The 13,655-nt window shown below is 41.2% G+C and overlaps 1 protein-coding gene across 13 annotated transcripts in view; it reads right to left on the bottom strand.

Annotated features, from left to right (window-relative positions):
- MAGI2 (membrane associated guanylate kinase, WW and PDZ domain containing 2) overlaps positions 1-13,655 on the bottom strand; it is a 1,452,748-nt gene that overhangs the window by 334,416 nt on the left and 1,104,677 nt on the right. For 5 of the 13 annotated variants that reach the window (XM_044947150.2, XM_025291997.3, XM_044947146.2 and 2 more), the window contains exons 8-10: positions 6,871-6,992; positions 6,394-6,522; positions 4,243-4,428 (exon numbers count right to left, since the gene is read on the bottom strand). In XM_044947150.2, the coding sequence (XP_044803085.2) occupies positions 4,243-4,428; positions 6,394-6,522; positions 6,871-6,992 (437 nt within the window). The remainder of the gene's footprint in view (positions 1-4,242; positions 4,429-6,393; positions 6,523-6,870; positions 6,993-13,655) is intronic. The other 8 variants (XM_025292002.3, XM_025292003.3, XM_025292000.3 and 5 more) reach the window with 5 other exon arrangements.

Here is a 13,655-nt window from a genome sequence, read left to right as displayed (position 1 = left end):
TGTCTGACTCTTTGTGACCCCATGGACTGAAGCCTACCAGGCTCCTCCATCCATGGGATTTTCCAGGCAAGAATACTGGAGTGGGGTGCCATTTCCTTCTCCAGGAGATCTTCCCAACCCAGGGATTGAACCTGGATCTCCTGCATTGTAGGCAGACGCTTTACCGTCTGAGCCACCAATGGCTATCATTAAAGTCTACAAATAATAAATGCTGGAGAGGATGTGGAGAAAAGGGAACTCTCCTACACTGTTGGTAGGAATGTAAGTTGGTGCAGCCACTGGAAAACAGTACACAGTTTCCTCAGAAAGCTAAATATAGAATTCCCATATGATCCAACAACCCCACTCCTGGCCATATAAGCAAACAAAACTATAATTCAAAAAGATACACGAATCCCTATGTTCACAGTAACACTATTCACAATAGCCAAGATATGGAAACAGTCTAAACGTCCATCAGCAGACGAATGGATAAAGAAGATGTGGTACATATATCCAATGGAACACTACTAAGCCATAAAAAGAACAAAATAATGCCATTTGTAGCAACATGCATCCAACTAGCTGCTGCTGCTAAGTCGCTTCAGTCGTGTCCGACTCTGTGCGATCCCACAGACAGCAGCCCACCAGGCTCCCCCATCCCTGGGATTCTCCAGGCAAGAACACTGGAGCAGGTTGCCATTTCCTTCTCCAATGCATGAAAGTGAAAAGTGAAAGTGAAGTCGCTCAGTGGTGTCCGACTCCTAGAGACCCCATGGACGGCAGCCTACCAGGCTCCTCCGTCCATGGGATTTGCCAGGCAAGAGTACTGGAGTGGGGTGCCAGGAGATTTCATCTAAGTGAAGTAAGTCAGAAAGACCAATACCATATGATATCACTTATTTGTGGAATCTAAAATATGACACAAATGAACTTATCTATGAAATAGAAACAGAATCAGGGACATATAGAACAGATGTAGTGGTTGCCCAGGGAGAAGTGGCTGAAGGAGGGGTGAAGAGTGAGGTTGGGGTTAGCAGATGTATGCTTTTATATACAGAATGGATAAACAATACGGTCCTACTATATAGCACAGAGAAATATATTTAATATCCAATGATAAACCATAATGGAAAAGAATATAAAAAATAATGTATAACTGAATCATTTTACAGCAGAAATTAACACAACATTGTAAATCAACTATACTTCAAAAAAAAATATTGATCAAAAAAAGAGAAATTAGTTTGTTAAATATTTCACTGAAGTTCAGAAGCATTGGGGATCACTTTCCCTCTACTAAGATGGTTATTAACTCCATAGTTTCCTCATATTCTAGTTGAAAACGACAGATTGCTTTTTAACTGAGTCTTTTGATGTTTCTCTATGATTTGGGGGCAACGTGAAGGTGTTCACTATTTAGTAAAATCTCACCAGATGAGCAGCAGAGTTGAACATTCTCTAACTTACTCTTAGAAAAGTATGTACACATGATTTTTACAATAATAGCATTTGAAAAATGTAATGAGTTTTGAAACTACTCAAATTTAAGAAAATGTAACATCTATTAAGAAAGCCAATGCCAAAGAATGCTCAAACTACCGCACAATTGCACTCATCTCACACGTTAGTAAAGTAATGCTCAAAATTCTCCAAGCCAGGCTTCAGCAATATGTGAACCATGAACTTCCTGATGTTCAAGCTGGTTTTAGAAAAGGCAGAGGAACCAGAGATCAAATTGCCAACATCCGCTGCATCATGGAAAAAACAAGAGTGTTCCAGAAAAACATCTATTTCTGCTTTATTGACTATGCCAAAGCCTTTGACTATGTGGATCACAAGAAACTGTGGAAAATTCTGAAAGAGATGGGAACACCAGACCACCTGATCTGCCTCTTGAGAAATTTGTATGCAGGTCAGGAAGCAACAGTTAGAACTGGACATGGAACAACAGACTGGTTCCAAATAGGAAAAGGAGGACGTCAAGGCTGTATATTGTCACCCTGTTTATTTAACTTATATGCAGAGTACATCATGAGAAACGCTGGACTGGAAGAAACACAAGCTGGAATCAAGACTGCCGGGAGAAATATCAATAACCTCAGATCTGCAGATGATACCACCCTTATGGCAGAAAGTGAAGAGGAACTCAAAAGCCTCTTGATGAAAGTGAAAGTGGAGAGTGAAAAAGTTGGCTTAAAACTCAACATTCAGAAAACGAAGTTCATGGCATCTGGTCCCACCACTTCATGGGAAATAGATGGGGAAACAGTGTCAGACTTTATTTTTCTGGGCTCCAAAATCACTACAGATGGTGACTGCAGCCATGAAATTAAAAGACGCTTACTCCTTGGAAGGAAAGTTATGACCAACCTAGATAGCATATTCAAAAGCAGAGATATTACTTTGCCAACAAAGGTTCGTCTAGTCAAGGCTATGGTTTTTCCTGTGGTCATGTATGGATGTGAGAGTTGGACTGTGAAGAAGGCTGAGCGCAGAAGAATTGATGCTTTTGAACTGTGGTGTTGGAGAAGACTCTTGAGAGTCCCTTGGACTGCAAGGAGATCCAGCCAGTCCATTCTGAAGGAGATCAGCCCTGGGATTTCTTTGGAAGGAATGATGCTAAAGCTGAAACTCCAGTACTTTGGCCACCTCATGTGAAGAGTTGACTCATTGGAAAAGACTCTGATGCTGGGAGGAATTAGGGGCAGGAGGAGAAGGGGACGACAGAGGATGAGATGGCTGGATGGCATCACTGACTCGATGGACGTGAGTCTGAGTGAACTCCGGGAGTTGGTGAGGTACAGGGAGGCCTGGTGTGCTGCGATTCATGGGGTCGCAAAGAGTCGGACACGACTGAGCGACTGATCTGATCTGATCTGAACATCTATTAAATACCTTTCTCACTAGTGAGTGGCAGTGACAAATATACTCATGAGGTGACCCTGAAAAGATATTATTTCCATAGGAACCATTTACTAAACAGTCATCTTTGAAATTAAAAATATCAGATGAAGACCTCAATTTTATGTTGTCCCTTCATATACAAACCACTTTAAAATCCACAGAATTGCAATCAATAAATATATAGAGAATATAAATGTTATAACTTTTCCTCAAAAGTAATTCTTTAATTTATCTACTAAGATCCATGGACTTCAGTAAGTAAATACCATAAATTATATCAATGGTGAATAAATTGTGAAATGGTAAAATATAGTTACTGCATTTTGTAATTTTCTAAGACATTTGAAAAGACCCTGATGCTGGGAAAGATTGAGAGCAGGTGGAGAAGGGGACAACAGAGGATAAGATGGTTGGATGGCATCACCGATTCAATGGACATGAGTTTGGGTGGACTCCGGGAGTTGGTGATGGACAGGGAGGGCTGGCGTGCTATGGTTCATGGGGTCACAAAGAGTCAGACATGACTTTGCGACTGGACTGAACTGAAGACATTTCAAAAACAATACTCCCAAATTCTTGAATCAATATTTTAAATACACAAGATCAAATGTGATTTCTTCTCTATTTTCCAGGTAAGGAAAGTAGTATTCATAATTATGGGACTAATTCCAGGTCATGGACCAAGTAGGAGAATTTAAAAATCCAGACTGCAAATCAAACTTAGTTCATTACGATTTTTTCTACCTTTGTGTATCTTTCATATTTCCCTGCCCTTAACAATTAGACTCTGCATTTCCATGTTAAATGAATTTTAATCATAATTGGATAGACATCCAAGTACATGCATATGAAAATTAATTTATAAGGACTAGAGAAAAAATATTATGTATTAAAATACTATATGGGAATATATAAAGATGAATACCATTAATAATTTTTTTTCCTATGAGATAAGCAAGCATATTTAAATAACTAACCTGGGCAATTTAGCCTGAGAATACTATAAAATTAACACAGATTTTTAAAACATCAATAGCTTTTTATATGATAGAAAAAGATGAAATGTTAATCAAATTTCTAAGAAGGGACTGCAGAAATAAATTAGAAAAGTGTCAATCTCCAGGGTTCATTGAATCCAGCAAATAGAGGGGCAGTCAGAAAAATGAGACAAAAATGATATTTAGAGTTCCAAACTACTTCAATTTGATGTTATTAAATTCAGGGGAGACATGATTTGTGGTTTCCCTTCAGTGAAGTGACCTTTGACCTTCAAATTAAAAACACAAAAGGAAGCTTCTCACATTTGTCTTAGAAAAGACATTGCAAAACCATTTTCTAAAGTGTTAAGGGACTTACCTGTTTCCATTTTCCCGTCTTGTGCTGCAGGCCCGTCGGGAATCACACTTTTCACCTGCAGAAACTCGTCAGGCTCATCTCCGCCAATGATGGTAAATCCAAACCCCATGTTGCTCTTTTTGAGTGTGGTGCTGAGAAACGTTCCCTTCAATTGGGAGGCATCCCGGGTAAAGAGTGGCTTTTCTACTGGTCAGTAAAAGTTAAAAAAAGAAAAAGCATGGCGGTTAAGGCACATTCTTATACAGCGATAGTCAGCCTCTGAACAGCGACCCCAAGTGCAGCTGTCGGGTTAATTACGGCAAACGCAGGCAGGTGTGACTGGGAGAGCAAACCTCTGAGCACTTGCCACAAACACAGAGCCGGCCCAAGAATCCAAGAAAACGCGACAGAGCTCCTGGGTTTAGACAGAGTTTGTCAAGTCAGTGTGTCTACTCACTAAACTCACTTTCTCATGCTTAAAGAGGGCTGAAGAGACAGAGCCTAACATCATCCAGACACATGTGGATCCATTCCTCTTGTTCTGAAAGGGTCCAGGTAGGAGGTTTGTATGAGAGGCTGGGACTGCCCAAAACCTTGAAGGGAGAGGACTAGAAAACCAGAATGGACTATTTTGTCTAACAAAAAGTAGGAGCACTAGAATGTTAGCACCTCCTCAAATATCTAAATTAATTAGAAAGAATGCCTAGATGTGGGACTGAGTTAGCTTTTGCTTATAAGATACTATGAAGATAACCAGATAAATCTCTTACTGACCTGATAGCAATTAGTACACTCTAAAATGTGAGCAAGTGGCAAGTCAGTATCTCTAAATATAATCATGAATGTAAAAGTAACACAGTTTGTAGCAATATGTTGACACGTTCAAATTATATACCCAAATAATCTGAAAAGAACTTGAACCCACTCATATAGGTTTAACTAGTAATTGTTGGAGAAGGCAATGGCACCCCACTCCGGTACTCTTGCCTGGAAAATCCCATGGACAGAGGAGCCTGGTAGGCTGCAGTTCACGGGGTCGCTAAGAGTCGGACATGACTGAGCGACTTCACTTTCACTTTTCACTTTCCTCCATTGGAGAAGGAAATGGCAACCCACTCCAGTATTCTTGCCTGGAGAATCCCAGGGACGGGGGAGCCTGGTGGGCTGCCATCTATGGGGTCACACAGAGTTGGACACGACTGAAGCGACTCAGCAGCAACAGCAGTAATTTGTTTTCCAGCTACGATCTGTAATGAGTATGAGTGAGTGAAAGTCGCTCAGTCATGTCTGACTCTTTGTGACCCCATGGACTATACAGTCCATGGAATTCTCCAGGCCAGAATACTGGAGTGGGTAGCCTTTCCCTTCTCCAGGGGATCTTCCCAACCTACATATTTCAAATGCTTTAAAAATAATAGTCATGCTATTAATAGCTATGCTTTAAATGCTATGCAGTCAAGTATATTTATATATATTTATTTTTAGTTGTTCCATTTTGAGTGATATGATTTAATACTTATAAGAACCAGACTGTACCTGGTGACTAAGTTTAAGTATTCGGTTATTGCTCCATTTTGGGCGATATGTAATGGATAAACTATAAAGTAATGAGGGCCATATACTGGGATTTTACATTGTTTTGTTGTGGCTTAATCCTTAAACCATGTCTGACTCTTTTGTAACCCCATTGATGGTAGCCAGCCAGGCTCCTTTGTTCAGGAGATTTCCCAGGCAAGAATACAGCACTGGGTTGCCATTTCCTTCTCCGGTCATCTTCACCACCCAGGGATTGAACCCTCATCTCCTGCATTGGCAAGGGGGTTCTTTACCACTGAGCCACCAGAGAAGCCCTTACATTGTTTACATGTCACACATATCTTTATGAAAAAGAGGGCTTCTTTAAAATATAAATGCCACCTATGTTTTCTTTATGAAAATAAAGTTTACAATTTGGAGAGAAGTTCAGTGTGAGACTTTTACATTCATCTTGATGGTCCTGTGGTGAAAGCGTGTGAATTCTTCCACAGGCATAACTAGGCCTCCCAACTACCAGTGCCTCCCTCGTGCTCTCACGTGTAAGAGCTCACTAAGACATGAAAAGTGGGTGCAGCGTCTCATGCCCGCACGCGGCTCCAGGGTGAATTCGGGTGCAGCAAGCGGCCCAGGACATACCGATGCGCCAGGGCCTCCCGGGGAGGTGGCTCCCGTAGTAAGACAGGTCACTCACGCTGCGGGACCGCTCCCAGGCGGCGAGGGGGCGGGCGGGTTTGGGCCTAGGTACTGTCGATGAGGAGCTGTCTACTGTCACAAAGGAGAACAAGCCTCATTCTTGTGCTTGGTCATTTGAAGGCAAACTTATGAGTCTCAATGCATCTCTGCCGTGTACGGTATCACTGTCACACCCACTCATCTCCACCTGGCAACCTGCCATAAATTCCTGTGCCGTGCTGCCCCAGTGTTAACTTCACTCCTGATTGCTAAGTACATGCTTTTAGAGCCAGAGCAAACACCCAGCTAAAGCTAACTGAGGGGTCTGGGGAAAGCAAATCAATTATATGAAAGGGTTGGAGCTAAAGGCATATTTGGAAGAGTAGGCAATTTGAGAGACAGTCTTTCCCTTTGAAACAATGAGCGTTGACAGGTACTAACCTCGGAAACCTGGGGCCTGCAAGGGCTTTGTTCCAAGTTCTGTGTGGGGCATGTTATGCTGCTGTAGCTTCCTTTTTGCTTCCAGGACAGGGTTTTCAAACTGCGTTCTTCTATTTATGTGGCTGAAAAATAAAATTTCAAATTAGAATATTAATGGGGCAAAGTCAATAAGAGAACAAATGGATAGCTCTAAAGAATGCAGCTGAGTACGAGATACCTTAAATGATTATAGTTGAAGCCCCACCAGGCACAGAGTCAGGCCTCTGCTGGGGCAGCCTGTGTACAATGCATGTTTCTGTGACAAGAGAGTTCTCAATAGCTCTTTCATATGGTCTTGTATTTAAATTATGCATGATTTAGCTAAAAGAGCTAGAATACGCACTTACTTTCTGGTCTACCATGTTGATTTGAGTTTGGTGCACTTAAATATGTGGTCAACAAATGAAATTTATACCAAATGGTGCTGAAGAAAAAAGGGTAATCTAAGCTTTGTAAAATTCGACAAGATAAGTATAAGGGCAATTCACTGATTGTCTTACTCTTATAGCAACTAAAGTCTACACATTTTAGAAATTGGCAGACCTGTAATAAAGGGCTCGAATATGGGGAGAAAGATCCCTAATGATATGTACGTGTGGAATTTATGTTAACAACATTAAGTTGTAGAATACCTTTAGGATGACTGGTGCTGAGAGATCAATCAAAAGGAGAGTATTTACAGTCTTCCTAGTGAGATAATAAACTTCCAGATATCAAATACAGAGTATCTTTAAGCAAGTATGGATCAGCTAAACTAAGGGCTTAGACTTTAAGAATTCCTTATAGTATCCTTAGAGTATGATCCATACTTGTATAAAATTTAAAGTTCTTTATCCATAGAAAGGGTGGGAACCACAACCCTGACTAGTAATACTCATGTAACTATTTTTTCTGCATATACCTCACCAGAGGTTTGGCGTGTACACTGATTTTGGTTCTTTGTACAAAAAAACTAGGGTTATGGTATTAGAGTATGAAGAGGAGAGGGCTTAGAAGAGGAATGAACAATTAGCACTTAAGAGACTTCCCTGGTGGCTCAGATGGTAAAGAGCCTGCCTGCAATGTGAGAGACCCAGGTTCGATCCCTGAATCAGGAAGATCCCCTGGAGAAGGAAATGGCAACCCACTACAGTACTCTTGTCTGGAAAATCCCATGGACAGAGGAGCCTGGCAGGCTACAGTCCATGGGGTTGTAAAGAGTCAGACATGACTGAATGACTTTCACTTTCATTTTCTGTGCCACGTACCATATATAAATTTTCTCAGTTAAGTCTCATGACAATAGTCTAGAATCCTAATTATCCCTATTTTAAAGGTGATGAGACTGACACACAAGAGACTGAATGACTTGCTCTAAATCACATTCCTAGAAGTGAACAGACTGGAACATGTCTCTAAAAATGCATCCTTTATCTACATACCTTCTCTTTCTCAATGTATCATTTCACACTGAAAAGTCCACACATGATGTGCACACACAGTCCTCTCATCTTAGGTCTATAAATATTCATAAGAAACAAAAGGAGGTAAGAGAAACCAAATCTTAACCACCAATTTTCTGTTAATATGAATAAGATAATTCCTGTTGTGAAGAAGAACTAAAGAGCCTCTTGATGAAAGTGAAAGAGGAGAGTGAAAAAGTTGGCTTAAAGCTCAACATTCAGAAAACGAAGATCATGGCATCTGGTCCCATTGCTTCATGGCAAACAGATGGGGAAACAGTAGAAACAGTGACAGACTTTATTTTTTTGGGCTCCTAAATCTCTGCAGATGGTGACGACAGCCATGAAATTAAAAGACACTTACTCCTTGGAAGGAAAGTTATGACCAACCTAGATAGCATATTAAAAAGTAGAGACATTACTTTGCCAACAAAGGTCCATCTAGTTAAGGCTATGGTTTTTCCAGTAGTCATGTATGGATGTGAGAGTTGGACTATAAAGAAAGCTGAGCACTGAAGAATTGATGCTTTTGAACTGTGGTGTTGGAGAAGATGTTTGAGAGTCCCTTGGACTGCAAGGAGATCCAACCAGTCCATCCTAAAGGAGATCAGTCCTGAGTATTCATTGGAAGGACTGATGTTGAAGCTGAAATTTCAATACTTTGGCAACCTGATATGAAGAACTGACTCATTGGAAAAGACCCTGATACTGGGTAAGATTGAAGGTGGGAGGAGAAGGGGACGACAGAGGATGAGATGGTTGGATGGCATCACTGACTCAATGGACATGAGTTTGAGTGAACTCCGGGAGTTGGTGATGGACAGGGAGGCCTGGAGTACTGCAGTCCATGGGGTCACAAAGAGTTGGACACGATTGAGTGACTGAACTGAACTGAATTCCTGTTGAGGCAGAAAAGCGATTGCCGGAAACCTGCCAAGATGACTGCAGTGTCTAAGTACTTGCTCACAAGAGCTGGGGCAGAGGAGCTGCTGCCACACAGGCTCTGGCGTCAGTGAGTCCTGGATTCAAAATCCAGCTCTGCTGCTTGATTAGCTGTGTGATCCTGCACAAATTATTAAGCCTGAAACTTTAGCATCTTCCATCTCTCAGATGGGCATAATACTGCCTCCCCCACAGGAGTGATTGTAAGTGAAAGGTGCATGGTGATGCAGCCAAAGGGGAAGGTACAGAGATGAGTCAGGGCAAAGTTGGAAATAATATTTCTGATGTAATAGGAAGATTTCAACTCGAATCAGTGGACTTCCCTCATAGCTCAGTTGGTAAAGAATCTGCTTGCAATGTAGGAGACCCGAGTTCGATTCCTGGGTCTAGAAGACCTGCTAGAGAAGGGAACAGCTACACACTCCAGTATTCTTGGACTTCTCTTGAAGCTCAGCTGGTAAAGAATCCACTTACAATGTGGGAGACCTGGGTTTGATCCCTGGGTTGGGAAGATCCCCTGGAAAAGGGAAAGGCTATCCACTCCAATATTCTGGCCTGGAGACTTGCATGGACTGCATAGTCCATGGGGTCACAAAGAGTCAGACACAACTGAGTGACTTTTACTTTCATTGGAATCAGCAATACCCTATCAAGCCTCTCCTCTCTTCCTGTGAGACTTAGAATGGTGAAGCAGTTGAGGCAAGACAGCCTGGGTTTGAGGTAGCATCTGAGGCAAATTACTAAGTTCTCTGACCATTGATATCCTCTTCTGCAAAATGGGGACAATAATATCTATTCCTTGGGGTGGCTGTGAAGATATGAGAAGTAATATTTGCAAAGTACAGATATACAGGGAGAACCCCACAATTATAAAGTACAGTTGTTTGTTCTTCAAGGTATAGTTATTCCCTATTACTATTACTATATTTGTAAGTGCACTTGCTGTTGTTACCATTATTTCTACAATGCTTTTCTCATCTGTCCCATAACTCCTTCTCCACCCTCACCCAGCAACATTCCAAACCTGTTTTATGCTCGTCCCTTTGGTTCTCACATAAAACCTTCAGAAAACTTCTGTCAAACAGTTTATTTATTTTCTTATACATTGACTCATTGTTGAGAGAATTTGAGGCCCTTTTTAAAGAACAACAACAAGGAGAAGTAAACAAAATCCATGGTGAAGTTAGTTGAGTTTAGGTGGAAGATCAAGAGACAAAATTAATAATATAGGATCCTATTTGTTTACTAGAAAGTGAAAGTGAAGTAGCTCAGTTGTGTCCGACTCTTTGCGACCCGTGGACTGTAGCCCACCAAGCTCCTCCGTCCATGGGATTCTCCAGGCAAGAATACTGGAGTGGGTTGCCATTATGCTGCAAATTAGTATTGAGCTTTCAAGCTGCTAATCCAGCAGGAAAAAGAAACAAGTTATATTCTTTGGAATAGTTAAGATAAACTCAAGATGGTTGTTTTAAAGGACATAGTATTCCTGTTAATCAGGCTCATGAGATCATTCTTTCTGGGTCTTGGATAAAGATATTTTTGTGATGTAGTGTATGACACCTTAAATGATAATGTCACGATAATTAATCTAACAACCTGATCATACTGTGTTTTAATGATTGATTTTCATATTTATTTCCTTCTCAATATTGTACATACCTGTGTATAGGGTTCACAGGTTATTCAACTTTGTATACAAAGCACTGGACACAGTGAGAGACAGCATCAGCTCAGTTCAGTTCAGTGGCTCAGTCATGTCTGACTCTTTGCAACCCCATGAATTGCAGCACGCCAGGCCTCCCTGTCCATCACCAACTCCCGGAGTTCACTCAGACTCACGTCCATCGAGTCAGTGATGCCATCCAGCCATCTCATCCTCTGTCGTCCCCTTCCCCCCTGCCCCCAATCCCTTCCAGCATCAGAGTCTTTTCCAATGAGTCAACTCTTCGCATGAGGTGGCCAAAGTACTGGAGTTTCAGTTTTAGCATCATTCCTTCCAAAGAACACCCAGGACTTATCTCCTTTAGAATGGACTGGTTGGATCTCCTTGCAGTCCAAGGGACTCTCAAACATCTTCTCCAGTTCAAAAGCATCAGTTCTTCAGTGCTCAGCTTTCTTCACAGTCCAACTCTCACATCCATACATGACCACTGGAAAAACCATAGCCTTGACTAGACGGACCTTTGTTGGCAAAGTAATGTCTCTGCTTTTCAATATGCTATCTAGGTTGGTCATAACTTTCGTTCCAAGGAGTAAGCATCTTTTAATTTCATGGCTGCAATCACTATCTGCAGTGATTTTGGAGCCCCCCAAAATAAAGTCTGACTCTGTTTCCACTGTTTCCCCAGAGAGATAACATATATATATATATTGCTAAGTGTTGAGTATGTGTTTTAAAATTTTTATCTGCAAATATATGTTATTAATTTTGAGAAACTAGAAACATTTTTCAGGTTTCTGGAAGTTACCATCTTTCTTCATTTCCCAACTATTCTGTTTCTGTTTCTCTAGGTCATTATTCATCATGTACATAACTTTATCCTTAGAAAATACATTACAAGAACTTTCTGGGATAGTTTTACTACACAATTGGATTCCTCCAACTTGCCACATGCATGTAATTACTTCCTTAGAAAAGTCAATGTGCAGCCACTTGCTTTATGGAAACTATGTTGAAAAGATTCCATTCACCATTAAACTGAAGTTCTACATTTCACAGAGAATGAAAAATACCAATGAACTCATCTAGTACGACTTGTACCTGACAAATAGTGGAAGCTGGGGATGGCTTTAGTGTCCTGAGCTAATTGCTACAGAACATTTACATTGTCACAAATAGAGTCATTCATTTAAAATGTAAAATGCTCCCAAGCTTTAAAAGACGTATCACAAAGGAATACGATTATCGCTGAGTAAGGAAGCCTTGTTTTCCTTGTGCTTCCAGTATGAATAGCTTCTAGCCCTTTTAGCAAGGATTTGGGGGCCCTACAATGTGTAAAAGGATGTGAATGACATATGCCATCCTCCTCTTCATTTTTTTTAAAGACTCTGTGAGGGAATTATTAGCCAGCTCATCCAGCTCTGTACAGGACAGGAACCTAGGAAACTATCAAAAATTCTTATTCTTATATCTAGTCTATTATTACATTTTAGTAATAGAATTTGTAGGTGTTAAGAGCTAAGGGGGTAAGAGACGTATTCTGAGGAGGGTAGATTCCAACAGCCCCATTTCAGAAATGAAAGACTACTGATACGAGATCCTTCACACAGGAATGGCAAAAGGACATTCAAGGATGCCCTTCCATCACCTCTTCTCTTTGCCAGTATAGTCACTCATTTGCAGCTTACCTCTCCCACCCTCTTTCATTACGGAATGGAAACATAAGATAAGTTTGCATGTGGCAGTACTTTGTAGTTCTGGATAAACCTGAATAACTTAAACACACACACACACACACACACACACACACAAAACAGAGAGGATTCAGGCACACCCGAACTCAGTGGAGTCCCAATCTCCAAATGGGGTATACGGCTTGACACCAAAAAAAAAAGCTTTCCAGATCACTCTCTTGTTCAGCTAGGGTTGCAGTCCCCAGAGATGGAAGCTGCAAAGGTGTACAAAGGTGTCCTTTATTCAACTAGAAGTTTGTACTCAGCCTTGGGGAGTATTAACAAATGTTCTTTTGCTCAAGAAGAGAGGACACACGCAAATGAAAGTTTCAGACATGCACAGAGGGAAGGAAATATTTATGGCGGATTGGATGACATGCTGCCAAAAGTAGTCACAGGTCGCAGTCCTGTTTGACTGACACCTCCTTCACTGTGGGGAGGAAATGGAAGAAACAAGGGGAATGCCTCATGTCCTGAGCCCATCAGTACACACAGGACAGATCTGCTGGGCGATGAAGGCCGTGGTCTGACCCTCACTAACACTGCTCCATCCATAGTCCAACCTGTTCACTCCCCCATCTTGCTTCTCCTGGGTTTGTGGAGAGGGACATTTTTAGCACATAGTCACCAATAATGCTTTTTGCACCCACTGGCCACTCTCACATCATCTGGACTTTGGTTGACAGTTTAGAAATAGATCATTGGGTCAATGTGAGAGAGGAAGAAAGTACCTTTCAAATAGAGATTGTACCACAAGTAAAATATTTCCAAGGTGATCAAGGTGGCTACACTAATTACTCCAAAGCATGAGGTAGCCTGTGCTCAACAAATGTTTGTCACATAAATATCTGGATGGAGGCAGGCAGGCATGAAAGGTCATAGATCTTGCTGTTTTCCAGTTTAACTCTCCCATAAAATATATGTTGTGACAGAACTTCAGGTGAAGCTTAGGGCCAGTTTATGAGCTAT

The sequence above is a fragment of the Bubalus bubalis genome, chromosome 8 (assembly GCF_019923935.1).
Source record: "Bubalus bubalis isolate 160015118507 breed Murrah chromosome 8, NDDB_SH_1, whole genome shotgun sequence".
Lineage (NCBI taxonomy): Eukaryota > Metazoa > Chordata > Mammalia > Artiodactyla > Bovidae > Bubalus > Bubalus bubalis.
The sequence above is the reverse complement of the archived record's forward strand: the minus strand, read 5'-3'. Positions and strand labels throughout refer to the sequence as shown.